Source organism: Myodes glareolus, chromosome 1 (genome assembly GCF_982192425.1).
Source record: "Myodes glareolus chromosome 1, mMyoGla1.1, whole genome shotgun sequence".
Lineage (NCBI taxonomy): Eukaryota > Metazoa > Chordata > Mammalia > Rodentia > Cricetidae > Myodes > Myodes glareolus.
The window spans coordinates 39,292,886-39,310,647 of NC_142026.1; the positions used below are offsets into that span (position 1 = coordinate 39,292,886).

A 17,762-nucleotide genomic window follows, 5' to 3' on the forward strand; every position below is an offset into this window, starting at 1 on the left:
CAAATTGCAGGCAGTGTTTATACAAATACTCTGTACTACGCAGAATTAGAGAATGCATAAATAATGGAGTACTTTTTGAGATGAAACTTAAAAAACATATGATTCTAGTTAAGAGAAATATGTTACAGATAACAGAAGAACAGCAGTCAATCATAAAGGCAGTGAGCTCAAATTTGCTTAACAAGTTCAGTGACCAAATACAGCAAGGTTTAGAACAGAAAGGATGTGAAAGAATCAAAAAACAAAATCTAAGATAGAGCCAGGTTTTGACAGTGTACACCTTTGTAACAAAAAAAATAAGTAAAATAATCCTATGTAGAAAGTAGGTATGAAAGACTTTTCTGGAATCTCTGTGTAATTACCTGGAACAAAAGCAAGAAAATCACAGAAAAAGTTTTACTACGGGAAGAGAATATCGTTCCAGAGAGGCAGCAGAATAAAACAAGAAAATAGAATATTGATTTCACTTCTCTTTTCTATCTTTCTGATGTGATCAAGGGATCCCTTTATAAGGCTCTAAGAATATGATTGACTTATGGGGCAGAACAGATGTACCTAAGCATACTGAACAGATCTGAAGAACCAAGATGCAGTGCAGTAATAGTCTCCAAAGGATAAAAAATAAGGTGACTGACAACAAGACTGAAAACACCAAGTTTAGCTTTCACCTGGCGAGATTTCACAATGTTATAGTCTATAAAGTTATTTTTAAAAAATAAGAAGTCCATATATTAGCATCAAATGAAAGAAATGCATCAGTGATTCAGGCTCTAAACCCTCTGCAAGGAATGGGAGGAATTAGCTCAAACCTGAATCTGAAGGAAAGGAGGAGCAGCAATAGAAGTCCATTCTGGTGAGAAAAGTCTCAGTGAGAGGTACTTAGGAGAAGGAGGATAGAACATGCCCTAAATTGTCATGGACACAATAAGAATGCTACCTTTTCAGGGGCCTCTTAATGTGAAGCAAGCAGAAGGGGTAGACTTGAGTCAGAAAATGAGATGGAAAAGGAAGTAGTGCTTGGACAGAAAACTCAGTTTTTGGAGAGCAGAGTAGAAGAAATACATGGAAAATGAAATCAAATGATGAGATACACAAATCAGAAATATATGAGAATGGAGATGAGGAATTACCCTAAAAGCTAGAACTTGGGTTAGAACTGAATACCAAAGAGATCATAGTAATTGAAATCTTATTTTAAAAAAAAGACACCGGTATGTTTTTATTAATAGGAACCTAAGCAAGTTAATCAATGTCTGCAGTCCATCTCAAGCAAGCAAAGTCGCCAAAGAAGAGAACTCATCATAGTTCATTTTAAGCAATTTGCATCGCTTCATCACTGACTGCTTTTCTTTTCTTTATCAGGAATGTATTTCTAGATATATCTGGTGGAGTTAGTAGCAAGAAAAGTGCATTTATTACAAACTACAAGTAAAAGAATAAAATATGAAAGTGGTGAGTACAACTGGGCAGGAGTTCCTTTGTTTCAGGGAACCTGCACACAGCAAGCTGCAAGGTCCCTGGCCAGCAAGTGGTCCTGATCCCCTAGCAGACGATCCATCAGAGAGGTGAGTGTGTTCCCGATCTACCAACAGATGCCGCAGAAAGGGAGCACAGACACCCCTCAACCATCTAAACTTTTTGACCATCCAGCTAGGGCTTCTGTACTGGCTACTGCCTCTCTCTTCCTATCCCATTCCAGCTTGCTTCCAGGCGCCCCTTCCCTTCTTGGGGGTCATAAGATCTCCCAACTCAGCTCAGGCTCTGAGAACAAAGTGGTGAATGCAACTGGGCAGGAGTTCCTTTGTTTCACAGAGACTGCACACAGCAAGCCCGCACTTTTGTCTGCAGGGTCCCTGGCCAGCAAGTGGCCCTGATCCCGTACCAGAAGATCCAGTGGAAAACATTTGAAAGAAGAGATGGGCAGGCGCCATTGTAAGAATTCCTTCAACAATCTGAAAAACAACAACATAATACCAGAACCCAGCAAACATGCAACAGGAAGATTTGAACACCCTAATCCAGAAGAAGTAGAAGAAATAGACATTATGAAAGTGATAGAGTCCCTTAAAGAGGATGTGAAAAACTCCCTTAAAGAAATGGATGAGAAGAATAACAAAAAGTTTGAAGAAATGAATAAATCTCTAAAAGATACCCTAGGAAACCAAGAAAGAAAACAATCAAACAGATAATGGAAACAGTTCAAGACGTGTAAACTGAAATGGAGGCAATGAAAAAAAAACACAAAACGAGGGACATCTAGATTTGGAAAATCTAGGTAAATGAACAGGGACTACAGAGACAAGCATAACCAACAGAATACAAGAGATAGAAGAAAGAATCTCAGATGCTGAAGACACTATAGAGAAAATAAACAAACTGATCAAAGAAAACAGCAAATCCAACAAATTCTCCTCACAAAACATCCAGGAAATCTGGGACACCATAAAAAACAAAAACTAAGTATAATAGTGGTAGAAGAAGAAGAGGGATTACAGCTCAAAGGCCCAAAAAATATATTCAACAAAATTATAGAAGAAAACTTTCCCAACCTAAAGAAGGATATTCCTACGAAGGTACAAGGAGCATACAGAACACCAAATAGACTGGATCAAAAAAAATCCCCTCGCCAAATCATAATCAAAATACAAAACATACAGAATAAAAAAAGAATATTAAGAGCTACAAGGGAAAAAGATCAAGTAATACATAATGGTAAACCTATCAGAATTACACATGACTTCTCTATGGAAACCATGAAAGCCAGAAGGTCCTGGATAGATATGCTGCAGAAGCTAAGAGACCATGGATGCAAGCCCCAACTAGTATACCCAGCCAAGCTTTTATTCACCATCCATGAGGAAAGCAAAATATTCCAGGATAAAAACAAATTTAAACAATACTTAGCCACAAATCCAGCTTTACACAAAGTAATGGAAGCAATATCACAACTCAAGTAACCCAACAATGCCCACAATAACTCAGACATCTAACATCCCTTCGCCAGCACAACTCAAAGATGGGAAACATACAAAATCTACCACCAATAATAATAACAACAGTAATAGTAATAATAATAATAACCGGAGTTAACAACCACTGGTCATATATAAATTATCTTTTATCATACCTAAGGAAAATTATAACTATCAGTCTTCAACTCCACCAAACCCCAGAAGGATAAAATATTATCCAAGTAAACAGGAAGATGATAGGCAACATCCAAAACTGTAGAATTAACAGAGACATCTAGCTACCTGTCCAGTCACCTAAAGTTCTTCTGTAACATTGGTGCATCCATTTTCAGCCTACAAGCCCATAGTATCTGGCAGACTTTTCCATGAATCAGAAAATTTAAAAGGCTGTTTAAACTATATTGGCAGTTTTTCAGTCCTTCAGAATGTATGGTAGTTTATTCTTTCATGAAGCAGGAACCCTAAAGGACAGTCTCACCTTCTTTAGGCATGTTAAGTGGTCATTTTTCTGTGGGTCCTGCATGTCCAATTCATAGAGCATACCACCAATAAGTCCAGGCAAAAGCAGTTTCTTGCCAAAATGGCTAGCCTTATCACAATGAGAGCAAATTACATAACGAATTTCTGCAATGCCCCTCAAGTTCTATTGGTGCTGCCCAAAGCAGATATGTCTCATTGTCAAGAAAACTCTGAGTTCATAAGACATTTTAAATATCATATTCTGCAGGTTTATGTAGAAAGCCTAACTAACACAATTAATATTTAATTATTGCAGATGACAATCTATTAATCTGTATTGCTTAATTATTTATTGCACTTTTAAATGAGCTATATGAACATAACACCTTAAACAAGAGTAGAAATATACATACAACAAAATTGAGCTTAAATTTGTATCAATACATTGAGATTCATATCAATATAAAGTTTTAATTATTATATCATATATAATTAAATGTAAAGAAACATTTATAAACAATAATAGTGGAAATTTGGGTGTTTTTTTTTTTTCAAACTGCTTCCTGCTGTTTGTTGGGCAAAGTATTTTTAGAGTTCATGGAGAACTTTTGGGAGGGTCAGGTTCCATCAAATCACATTAGCCAGGAAGGAATCAGCAGGTTCTCATCTTCTGTAAAAACAAAAGCAGAACCTCTTTCCAAAGACATACATCCTTAGACTTAAATTTTGACATCAAGATACCTTTAAAGTAAATATGTTGGTTTAGCTTTCCAGCCTGTACAATGAAATGTCTCTGTGTTCTTCGCTCATTAAAAATCAAAAAGATCAAAGAAAACACAGTAGTATACATAATCGAGACTCTCTGCATATTTTCATTCTTTATGTGGCTTTTATTCTCTGTGACTTTTTAATACTTCCTTTAATCTATGTGTCTATACTTTTTATAAGTTTTATTGTCTCCTTAAAGACTGTTTTATTTTTTAGAACTATTTTGTTTTATATCTGCCTATAGCCCATTTTTTCTTAAGCCTACATACATCTTTTTTTAAAAATACTCTGTGTCCCATTCAGAGGGTTTTTTTTTTTGGTTGAATCTGTCTTATTGTGTATCTGTATTATTTTCTGATGAGGAGTGCATTTTTTAATGCAAAGAGGGTGTGGCTGGGACCAACTCTGCAGCCCTGCCTGTTGGCTCTGCCCCATTCACCATGGCAGAGGTATGTTCACTGCTTCTGTGAGCCATCCTCATGGCCTCAAATCCAGGAATGCAGTGGGTCTATGCCACCATTAAGAAATTTGTAACACAATTCTCAGAGACCCCACTAAAGTTCTGCCTAATAGGACCAGCATGAACCAGGAAGCTGGCTCTTAAAGGAGATGCACAGTTTTTGCTGCTAGCACTGAGTCAGGACGCCTTCTCTTAAAAGAATTATTCCTCTGCTTGCCTCTAGCAAACAGAACCCAACCAAGAAAATGTTGCTACTGAGAAGTCATGCTTAACTCTCGTCTTTTGTGTCTAAAATTCCTCTCCAAGCTCTCTCAAATTTTTTGTGAAGGTAGAGCACTGGATTCAATACCCCATTAAGAAAAATCTTATTTCATCTGAGTTGCTGTGAAGCAGAAGTAGAGATACAGCATAGGCATTTTGAATCTTAGCGGAAGGCACATTTGAAGAAAAGATGACTTGCAGGATGGGACCAGGCAACCTTTGGTGTGCGAAAGATGGTGTTTATATATGGGATCCCAGGTCCAAGGAGAAATCCCCCAGATTGCTCTCTGGACAGAGGAGAGGGTGCCTGAATCGGCCGTGGCCCATGACCATACTGATGTATATTTTGCTTATCACCATAGATCCTTCGTCTGGTGAAGGACGGCTATGCAGTCGGAGGCCCACATTGGAGCACCGGATTGAGCCCCCCGAGGTCCGGAGGGGGAGCGGAAGGAGGAGGAACATGAAAGACGAAATCAGTACTGCGAGGGATGCTATCACCCACTGATACAAGGGAACGGATCTGATGAGAGTTTACCAGGGCCAGTTGGACTGGGACTGAACGAGGACGTGATCTAGACAGATTCTCGGAATTTGGCCGGATTCTCTGACTGTGGCTGGCCCGGGGTCTTTCTGAAAAGCCATTGACTATGACACTGGGACCTGTTTCCTCTGCATATGCTGGATTTTGGGGATCCAGTCTGTTTGGATACTCGCCTTCCTGGACCTGGAGGGAGGGGGAGGGAGCTGGAGCTTCCCACAGGGCAGGAAACCCTGACTGCCCTGGGGGATGGAGGGGAAGGAGGTGGGGAGGGGGGGGAGTGGGAGGGTGTTGGGAGGGGGGGCGGAAATGGAAACTTTTATAATTTAATAAAATTTACTAAAAAAAAAAACAAAGTTCAGTAAGTGTTGCTGAAAGGGAATGCAGGAATCATAAACTAGGTTTTACTTCTCTATTTCAAAGATTAAAAAAAAAATAAGGAACCTGTTACTGGAAAAGGAAAAACATAATAGATAAAAGTTACCTTTTGACCTTGATAGGATTTATAAGCATGGCAGCCTGCATAGCACGCAGAGAAGTACTCTGTATCATCTCTTCCACATATGGAAGCATAGCGTGTGCTTGAGCAACCACAGTTCTCATTGCATGGAGCTGTGAGGTTTCCAAGGATACCTGTCCTGTGAAGTTGACATTAAATACAATTATAACATCACCATTTGAATTATTGGTGCATGTATCAGCATATCAATAAGATCTGCAAATATTATCATTTAAATATTTTTTCACAGATTTACCAAATTATAAAAAAACATAAAATGCACATTTAAGAGTATATCACATGATAGTCCTGAAAAGATATCTTAGCCCTTAACAGCACTTCCTGTTCTTCCAGAGGACCAAAATTTTATTCCCATCATCCACAATGCAGCTCACAACCACCTGTAACTCTAGTTCCAGGAAATCTGATGCCCTCTTATGATCTCTATAGGTACCAGATAAATACATGTAAGTAATTATTTTTGCTTTATATGGACATATGTTTCCATTGTTCTTGTGTTCAATATTAAAGTAGAATATTTAAATTTTGTGAAAGGTTTTATGCAACTATTTTAGAATTATTTTACATGTGTACATGTTTTGTTAGAATGTATATTTATGCTCTTTGTGAGTACAACACCTGTGTAAGCAAAAATATTCATTGAATCCCTTGGAAATAGACTTACAGACAGTTATGATACCCAATGTGAGTCTTGGAAACCAAACCTGGGTACTCTGGAAGGAGAACAAGTGTTCTTAAACACTGAGCCACTCTCTACCTACCCTTTCCTTTTTAAATGTTTTGAGAAACTATCAGTTTCCCAAAATGGTTTATCCTTAGGAGCAGAAATGTCCTTTGCTCACAGATCAGCTGGGAAACCAGGAAATGTTAAGTGCTCATGGTTTTCCTCTCAAAGGAGTGGACTTTTAACCTTTTCTTCCATCAAGAAAGCTGTGAATTGGAGGTTATTAATAGTCTGCATTATCCATTGGGTAGGAAATACAAAGATCTCAGAGCCAGGACCAGAGGTAATATAAATAATCCTTATATTTTATTACATGTATAGCCATGAGGTCTCCCAAGCTCCTACCACAAGAAAAAGATGTAGCTGACATCTCTGCTCTGTCTGTATGACCAGGCCCAATCTTAGGTCCTTAAGATAATACAGGTAGCCTATCTCTATAAGCCATTTTCTTGGAAGAAATGACATGTGCCCTGAGTTGACTTTCAATGTGATCATGCTTCCTTGTGCACTGGGGATGCTATTACGCTAGGAAAGTATTTTTTGAAATTACACTGTGTTTGAATACGGTGACATTATATTTCCTGGCATCAGACCACCAAAAGTTTGATCCAGGTCAATGAAGTCTGTCGGGATGGAGTTTTCATTCTCACTTCACCCTGGTTCATTTCACTACCTGCAGTGACACCTAACGGTGCCAAAATGTGGGTCACATGACCCTCTGAGAAGTTAAAGAAAGTTTTCTTTAAAAAGCTGTTGAGGTCACTTATGTGAGCTTGGGTGACAAACAGAGATAGAAATGAGTAAAAAAGTACAATCCAGTAGGTAGATATGTAGTATTTATTCTTTAGACCAGGAAACTTAGACTTCTTGTTTATTGTTAACTCAAAATACAGTTCTCAGATGTGTCTTCCCATTTCTATAACTTCTATGTTTGGTCTAAACAATACCCAAATTAACACTACAAAAATAAATAAATAAAATAAAAAGCTACTGGGGTTTCAGGAAACTGAGGCCTCTCACTGAAAAGAGTTATAAATTCTTGAGAGAGGGGTTCTAATGTGTATTCTTCTCAGCCTTTGGGACAAATCATTTTGTACAATTATTGAAATGTTTGTTAAAATCCAGAAAAACAAAATATTCAGATATATGGTTTTGCAACTTTATAGGTGTAGGAACTGATATGAAGAAATCTCACGAGAAGCGAGTTACAATCCCTGTCCATTATTTAAGAAAATAGAGCAGGGAAATCAGGAGGGGGGGAGGGAGGGGGGAGAGGGAGGAGGGAGGGAGGGGGAGAGAAAGAGAGAGAGAGAGAGAGAAAGAGAGAGAGAGAGAGAATTTTTTGCCATTCACACTTTGGCAGGTGAATGGACTCCGCGGCTCTTCAGATTCCAGTCCAGCCACACCGGTTTGGCGCTCACCCTCCTGCATGATTTGACCAGAACTCAGAGCTGCCCCTCTGCATGCCTCCTCTCAATCATTCCTGCTCAGAGCCGCCTCTCTCATGCCTCCAGTCAGTCTTCCCTGCCCAGGGCCCACTAGTTCAGAGCAGTACCTGAACTCCAAGGAATGACAGAAGGAACTCCACAACCTGCAGCTTGACCTAGGAATAGAGCTTTGCTCTTTTGTTTTTGTTTTGTTTTGTTCTGTTTTTGTTTTCCCTTATAGCAGGAACAGCTCATTTCTTATTGAGAGAAAAACATCAAAAAGAGGCCATCTTTTACTATAGAAACAACTGCAGCTTAGACAAGGCAATCAAGTTGATGTTGATTAAATTTCCTGAGGTGTTGCCCATTCAGTATATGGAGAACTTTCTCCTCTCCTGCTCATCAAATCAGTGCTTAAATGAGTACTTAGCTTTTATATTAGATTAAATAAAAGATCAAAATTAAAATTTTGTTTCTATAAGATGTAATTTTAACTGCCTAGCACTACTAAGGGTTTGAACCCACTCTTTAAGTTGCTTCCTGGAGACTCTTGGTTAAATTTGACAAGAAATTTAACGCCTAAAATGCAACAGGAATTGTGAAACTCAACATTAACCCACCTCATGTATATATTAGCATATGAAGGATAGAGATACACTGAGAACTTAAAACAACCTAACTTGAGAGAAAAGAAATATTGCAGAAGGGTTGTCAATGTAGAAAGGGTGCATGAATGGAAACATTTGTAACAGTGAAGCTGGTGGAACTTAGTAAACAGAAGTTGGAAAGGGTGGGACATGAGGGACTTGGACACCAAAATGGAAAAGAATCAAAATGGCATCAGACTTGCGAAAGTTTGATCAATGTTGGCAAAGTCAATCTGAACCAAGATTTCATTCTGACCTCTTGGCAATTCATCTCCCCACTTGCATGACACCTTTAGAGACCCCTCAGTTTGTGACCGCAATTCTGCTCCTAGTATTTAGGAGCTTCAACTGTTCCCCACATTTCTCTATAACAGTATGATTTCAATGACCTAAGCATTCTGATATGGGAACAATAGTTTAGACTGTAACATTTGATTCCCATTTTTTAAATTAGTAATAATAAATTCTTTCTGCATATTTTCCAGTTGTATGTATGTATGTGTGTGTGTGCGTGTGTGTGTGTTTGTGTGTGTGAAAGTCTTATTTCAAATTGTTTTTCCATTTTGTTGTTTATTTTTTATATTAGATGTTTTGTATGATCAGAAACAAATCTTTAGTTTTCTATATATTATTTTCAAGTATCTTTTTGAAAATCTGTCTCTTCATTTAAAACATTGTTCTTTAAAGACAAACATGGCATATACCTTTAATCCCAGGTTTTGGGAGGGAAAGGCAAAGGCAGATGAATTTCTGCATGTTTGAGGCCATCGTGGTCTATATAGTGAGTACAAGAACAACCAGGTATACATAAGATGACCCTGTATCAAGCCCTCCCCCAGGGAAAAAAATAAAAGAAGTTCTTGAAAGGGAAGATTTAAATTTTATGAAGTTCAACTTACAATGTTCTTCCTGGGTTATGTGTTTTATATCTTGCGAAAGAAATCCTAAGATTTTCCCTTATATTCTTAGAATGTTATATTTCATATTTATACTTATGGTTCATTTTAAATTCCTCTACATAATACAAAATAGGGTTCCACGTTGGTTTATATGAAAATAAAGACATGTAATGGTCACAAACCAATAGTATTATTACACCTTTGTTTTTATTATATTTTATTTATGAGTATGCATGTGCCTGTATAAGATCAGCTCCGGGGAATCTGACTTCCTCTTTCGTGTTTGAGCTGGGATAACAGGCAGTTCTGAGCTGACTGACATGGGTTTTTGGAACCAAATTCATGCTCTCTGGAAGAATAACAGGCATTCTTAAGCATAAGCAATCTCTCTAGCCGTGCTAATAGTATTTATATATAATATGAATTTTGTTCTTTAAACTTTTTATAGTTTTTGAGATTATAATATAATTAAATTTTTCCACTCCCTTTCTTTCCTTCAAGCCTTGCCCACTCACCTTCAAATTCATGGCTTAATTTTTTTCACTAAATATATTGAATGCATCTATTCATATGCATATATTTCTAAATATATAATCTGTTTACTCCATATGAGGCTATACACACATACAAAAAATATATATATACATATATATATACATTCTTTATATATAAAGAATTAGTGTGTATATATGTGTGTGTGTGTCTGTGTCTGTGTGTGTGTGTGTGTGTGTGGGTGTGTAGCCATGAAGTCATCTAATAATAATTTTGTACATGGTTCTAGAGTCTCTACTTCATTGCATCTGTACTCAGCCCAAAGAACAAACTTCTATACAGACATGTAACTCTATTCATGCACTCTTCATTTTGGTCCACTGACAAGCTTTTAACACTTCTGTGGTTAACAGAGGTCTACATTTTTTTTTCCAAGACAGGGTTTCTCTGTAGTATTGGAACCTGTCCTGGAACTAGCTCTTATAGAACAGGCTGGTATAAAACTCACAAAGATCTGCCTGTCTCTGACTTTCAAGTGCTGGAATTAAAGGTGTGTGCCACAACCACCCAGCTGAGTTCTACAATTCTTTTTGGAAGCAAATAGAATTAGTCTTTTAAATTTGTTTCTTTTTGACCTTTTTGTTTTTCTAGGTCCCTGCATATCAATGACAATATAGGATTTTATTGCTAATATCTACAAAGAACAGTCTGATGGGATTTTGTTGTCATTAAACTGAATACATAGAAGATATCTGTGAAGGAGTCAACTCTTCATAAAGAATAAATTCTCCAGTTTAAGAACATGTAGTTGCTTTCTTTTAAATTGTCTCTAATTATTTTTACCAATATATTGTAATAATCAATACAGAGTTTTCACATTTGATTTACATCATTGTTAATAACATTTTAAATTCTTTAGCTCTTTTATATAATATGTGAAATTATATTCTTTTGTAACGAACATAAGAAATTTATGTTCTCTTATAAGGATTGTGTCTCTTCTCATTTGTATGAAGATTCTCTATTGCTTCAGGGGTATGTATGTATTTTCTGTGAGGGTAAAAATATGTAGTCATGCAATAATTGTGCAAATGGACAATCAATGACCTACAGCTCCAGTCATAGAGAATCATGGATTTTTTTAATATTTACAATGTGTTGTGTAATTATCCTCAACTCAATATGTTAGTTCTAGTGCCTTTTGAATTTTCTATAATCATATTACATTTAAATAAGCATAATTTTAGTAATTATGCTTATGAGACGTTTTGCATATTTAAATTAAAATATTCCTGTGCAACCTCACAGATCCATTAAACCCACCCTTGATGTCTACAAGAATGCTGACAGATCAGTTCAAGAACAAAAGGTCAGATCACTGTGTATATATTCTTATACCATCTTACTTGCTGCATACCTTAACACAAAGTTCAAATTTTGATTCTAAATCATTTAGGAATACATGGCAAACATGTCTCTGTGTGTTATGTAACTTTAATATAAGGAGTAAAGCTGTGTTTTATACTTCACTTATATGTTTAAAAACTCCAAGACATATATGAATATATGTTGTTACTGGATTATTTTTCTGGAAATTATCTTCTGGATTACTAGTTAAATAATTATCTAGTACAAAAACTTATATTTACCCATCATAATCATCATTGATTCCAGCAAATTTCACTGTTTCACACTTTACGGAGAGGATTAATAAAAAAAGAGAAAGTGCTATAAAAGATGTAAACACTGTAAATCTTATTTTGTTCTTGCATGACATTTCCAATCTGTCAACTATTAAACCTCCCAGGAAACGGCCAACTGCATGTCCTGAAACCAGAAAAACGGCTGTGAAAATGAAAAGAAAATACTGTTAAAAAGTAACCTGTTGAGAGTACAGAAAAATTACACATAAACAATCCCTCTAACCAAATACATTTTTTTAGAAAAAAATAACACAAAGCACAAAACCTGTATCTGGACTTTATAATATATACCATCATGTGCATGGGGATTGAGCCATTATATGTCTTCTGGATTTTGGTAGAGAAGGACAGTGCTTTGTTGCTCCAATACACAGGATATCCAGTAATGACTAGGAACTTAGTTCATACCACACAGAAGCTATGATTTGTCTTATTGAGAGATATTATTACTTATCTAATTGAATTATGTTTATTGTAAGAGATTTAATTTAAATAAAAGAAGAAGTAATGGAAAGAGAACAAATACCATAAAACAACACAAACACATGATTGAATCATACCATAATAAATATACATACCTGAAAGGTTCCACAAAAAAATGGAAAAATTGAAAGATGTCATGTAATATTAATTTAAGATGTGTTACATTTGTTTATGCTATGGAATACTTGTTTAATGATGCAAAGATATGTTACATTCTGTTATGTTGCATGTGTTTAACTCTTTGAAGCTGTGTTACTGCCTGTTTAAAACACCTGTTTGCTCTAATAAAAAACTGAATGGCCAATAGCAAGACAGGAGAAAGGATAGGCAGGGCTGGCATGAAGAGAGAATAAATTGAAGGAGAACTCTGGAGAGAGGGAGGATCAAATGAATGGGAAAAAGGAGGAGAGGAGAACTCAAAGGACCAGTCATACAGCCACACAACCAGCCATGAAATAAGAAGTAAAGAAAGCTATACAGAAATAGAGAATGATAGAAGTCCAGAGGCAAAAGATAAATGGGATAATTTATTTTAAGAAAAGCTGACTAGAAACAAGCCAAGCTTCGGTCTGGCATTCATAATTAAGAATAAGCCTCCATGTGTTTTATTTGGAATAAAGAGTCAGAGTAAAAAGATAACCAACAACAAAAAGAATCAAGAAATAAAGGAGACATTTGAAAACAAAAACAAATGAGAAAAGTGGTTAAGAAAACATAATTGAGATAATAAGAAGAAATCAAGTTCAGGTCCAAAGTGGTAGAATAGGGATAACAGGCACTAGTTTTCTCTTCCATGGAGTGGAAACAAAATGAAAGACTTGAAATTTGTCATGAAAAGAAAAATGAATGAGTCTGGAAGTTTCACAGAAAATGAAACCTGGCACATTCCACAAACTAAAGAGAATGACAAGGCAAGGGGATCAAATACCCTGGCTCCTAGAATACAAAATTTAGTAGAGAAGTGGAGTCTGTGTTCCTAGGGAGGAAATGACAGTGGAAGACAAGACTTGGCCTATAAGGCTGCATCCTGTATACAAGTAGCCTATAATACCGAACCTTGCGTCTGAAAACAAGGTAGTTTGACAAAAGATATTAACAAGAGGATCAGGGAAATCTTACTGCTAGAGTATCTGGTATCAGAGACTCAGTCACTTTGAGAATGGAAATCCCAACAGAGTCTATCTCAGACTTCTACTTAACACCTCAGTGCATAGCTAGGAAAGCAGCAACTAAAGGCAAAGTCAAGAAAGTTATACCTGAGTATGTTTGATACAATGTACTGACAGATATATGCCCACACACACTGTAGGGGCATTCCAGGAACATCCCCATGTCTTAGATGCTGCCTATGACCCCAGATGCAAAAACTATAAGTCTTCAGAGCAAATGTATCCATTCAGAATAGTGCTTATAGGTCCAAATCTAGTGTTCAGTGAGAAGAGCTTGCTGTACCCCAAATATTGTCTATTTCTCCATCTACAGAATAAAATGCCTTTTTAAGTAATGATATATCTAGAACAGATTTTCGTTCCTATGCTCATATGGCAAGACAGTGTCCTGTTCCACTATCAGTGTCCATGCTCAGGGCATTGAAGACCGAGACTCTAGAGAGTACATGCTCCTAGTACAGCCAGCATGCCCTCTGACTTTGTCAAATGTTGATCGTAGTGTGCTTCTGTGTCCACTATTTTAATGACAAAAGAATTAGAACAATCTGAAAAATACAACCTACTCTTCTCACCTAATTCACTAAATTTTTCAAATCTAGAAGATTAAGAGAGATCTTTGGCAGAAAGATTATTTCACTTAATTTTCTCCCATTCATTTTCTGGCCTTCTGTATAGTCAAATATTAATGTAAATACTCCCTTAACTATCTATGCTTTCACAGGTTACATTAAATCTATAACAAAGGTCCTTGACTTTTTGTTACTTTGTTTATCATTTCTTTTCTTGCTTGTTTATTTGAGATGAAGTTTCTCCTGGCTGTCCTGGAAACCTGCTTGATGTTTTATAGCCTAAAATAAACTTTTATGTTCATCACTTTTTAATAAATACTAGAACCTTTTAATGCTTTCATTTAGAACTATTATTTGGAATCTTTTATTGAGCAAAATTCTCAATTCTGTTTTAAGATTAAAAGTGTAAACAATAGCAATTCTTGCTTAGTGTCAAAACATAAAACAATATTTACCAATACGAATGGATATCAAAGGGCTTATGTACTGTGACAGTGTTTAGGGAAATTAAGATTAAATCTAATTTTATATCTCTTAGTATAATAATGGATATACAATTACATTACATAAACAGTGGCATGTCTCTGGCAATTAGGGAAAAAACTGTACCATAGCATAATTATAATGCATTAAGTTCAAACCAATTTGAATCCAGAAAATACAGAAGAATAAGTAGGGAATTGTGTGAATATTTTAGAAAAACCTTGAGTATTGACACTCAAGCAGAAAGGTATAAACACACAGAGAGGAAAGACAAACTGTGGCTTGCTAAGACTGACTTTCTATAGATAAGGGGAAAATAAATGTGCAAGTATATAGAGAGGGAAGATAGAAGATAGTGGCTATAAAAGCAACATTGTAGAGTTTTATGTATTAAAAATATTGATGCAGTGTAGAATGGTCATGTTTATATAGTTTCTGCAAGTGACATCCACACTGTGTCTTCTGCTTACATGACATGTTTCTTAAATATACATAACACACTTACATATACACATCACGGGAATTTGAGATCAGCACAGTAAGAAGAAAAACCTACCTGTGAGACGCCTGGCAAGTGTTGGCGTCATCAAAAACCGACTTTCTACATATAGGGGCACAAACGCGTAGTTTCCCTTAAGAATCAGGCACTCTGAGATTTTGCACAGCGAGCAGCACATCAGCAGCGGGTTGAAGACCAGACACTGAAACAGAACAGGTCATATCACTATCATTTGATGTCTGTAGATGCTAATGATCAACCTGCAGAAAAAATCAGACTTATGCAAACAAAACTGTGTAATTCCATAATAGACACATTCCATACGATATTTGTAGTTTGGTTCTTCTATACGACCAAAATAGCTTTTATCTTTGGAACTTTTAGCTTGTTGAATGTATCTTTCAGTGCCTATTTAAATACATCCATATTTTGAATTTCCTTCACTCAGCTGGCGGGTACTCTGTAATTTTGCATCATGTGATTGAAATTGATTCCTATAGGATAAAATACTTATGACACCTTCAACTCCACCGTGTACATGATTACAATAAAAACCCCTATGAATATACTCTTGATTTCCTATGACAAAGTATGTTTAGAATTGTGCATCCTTGCAAGGGATTTTTTATATTGGACTTATGAGTAATTTCTTTCATTTTTGATCCAAATTTTTCTTTAGTTTGTATCTTTTTATAATAACACCATAATGACAGAAAGTCTAGTTTCTGAAGGATGCAGCATATACTCTAAGATTCATCAGAATAACATCTCATGTTTGGAAGACTCTTGCAGACATATATGATTGCATCAATAAGATCCTGAGCATGGGAAAGCCTAACAATTGCCAGCAAGACTGTGTTTGAGTGTTCTAAAACCTAGCCAGCAATAATGCTAATGCTAGAGCACAGAAGCCTGGAGATAAATCCATCCTTCACACTGTTAGTCACCCCATGTGAAGCTGAGAGGAAAAAGCCTCATACAAATGTTGCACTGATGAGTAAAACCGTTTTCTGTCAGGCTACTAAGTCTCGTCATGCAGCAATAACTAAGAGGCATAGATCACATAATTAGGAACAGATATAAACCTTTGTTGATATTTGTAGACCTCGAAAATTTTGTCCTACCATCATACACAAGATAGTATTTCTTTTGCATTTCTATTTGCAAATTAAATGTGCATTTTGGGGGCTGGAATGTCTGTACTTGCTCTGCCTAAGGACCTGAACTCAATGTGCAGAACTCAGATAAAAAAATGCCAGACTTGGTGGCATAACATAGTATCAGTGCTCATAACATAACTTATAATATAAGTGCTGAGAAATGGTGATGGCAAAGACAGTCCCTGAGACCTACTGGTAAACTACTCTGGCCTACATAGCAAGTTCCACCACAGCATATCCCCAAAATTAAATAAAAATGTATAGTACCTGAGGAATGACACCTGAGTCATATGAATTTCACATATATGTGTACTCATTTGCACATGAATGTGAACATATGTGAATATCTACATATATATAAATACACATAAATATGTGGTTTCTTTATATAATTTAGAAGTCCAGTTTGTGTGTTTATGTGTGCTATTCTTCTATACCTCCTTACAGAAGGGTAGATTTCCTAAGAATTATCAATTCATTCTTAGTATTCACTTCTTGTAGTTAGATAGCCAATACTCATATACTATAGATTCATTCATAAAACAAATATTCTTGACTTTACTTACATTATCTGACCTAGTAACTTTTATCTTGTGTTTTATAATGGTTAAAATTTACTTAGAACACATTTTCACTTCTCTTTTATACATATATTCTCTGTCAACATTTACTTTTTAATTTCTCTAAAGAACTCAATAAACCTGCAAAGTATCTATGTATATAATATAAGGTAGGAGGTCTTATATTTATTATAACATTCACTGAACAATACCTTGTGCTTTGCTTAAGCCACAGAAAATATTTCTTAAACATATATGTATATATATACACACAGATAACCAATTGTTAGATAGTCTGCTCTATGATTTATTAGGATCCAAGTAAGAAATGTGTTTTCTTTAAAATATAAAATGCATATGCCATTTTATTGATTATTATTGCATTGAATTTATAGATTATTGAGCCTTTATGAATAAACATTACATATGTCAGCTTTCCTGAGTGCTAGGAACAGATAGGTTGCATTAATTTTTCTTAATGAAATTTTAAACATAGCTGTTAAATGAATTTCTGAATTATTTACAATTTTGTCACTGTTTTAGCTGACAATCCAATCTTTGATTTAGATAAATGGTATTTAAATGGTGGTTACAGGACAGGGTCAAATTATTATTGTTTAAAGATTATATGTTTTCAAATACAGAAAAACTTAAGGTTAATATTAAAGCATCAGTAAAACCAATACATTAATTTGGGATATTTGTAGCATATAAAACTGACCCACAAATCTTAGTGATGTTTAATTAGCCAAATGAACTTGCTGTGGAAAAAAATCACTGAAAAACTCACCATCAAAACAGCTGTAGAGAAAATGCCCAGAAATAATTTCAACCATGGAAATGAGGTACTTCTACAATGATAGTTGTAAAACACTGTGGTGATGTCTTGTTTATACGTTAACAAAGAAAGCACGTCTGAAGATCAGAGGACAGAGCTAGCCACTAGTTAACCACACAGATCTGAAG

The 17,762-nt window shown here is 35.8% G+C and overlaps 1 protein-coding gene across 4 annotated transcripts in view; it reads right to left on the bottom strand.

The window, feature by feature from the left end:
- The window catches only part of LOC148123308 (solute carrier organic anion transporter family member 6C1-like), an 81,262-nt gene that overhangs the window by 35,211 nt on the left and 28,289 nt on the right, over positions 1 to 17,762 (bottom strand). For all 4 annotated transcript variants that reach the window (XR_015737773.1, XM_087905949.1, XM_087905946.1 and 1 more), the window contains 3 exons: positions 15,134 to 15,278; positions 11,820 to 12,015; positions 5,946 to 6,099 (listed from right to left, as the gene is read on the bottom strand). Coding sequence is in view for 3 of the 4 variants with exons in the window: in XM_087905949.1 (XP_087762075.1) it covers positions 5,946 to 6,099; positions 11,820 to 12,015; positions 15,134 to 15,278 (495 nt within the window). In the remaining variant the exon portion in view is untranslated. The remainder of the gene's footprint in view (positions 1 to 5,945; positions 6,100 to 11,819; positions 12,016 to 15,133; positions 15,279 to 17,762) is intronic.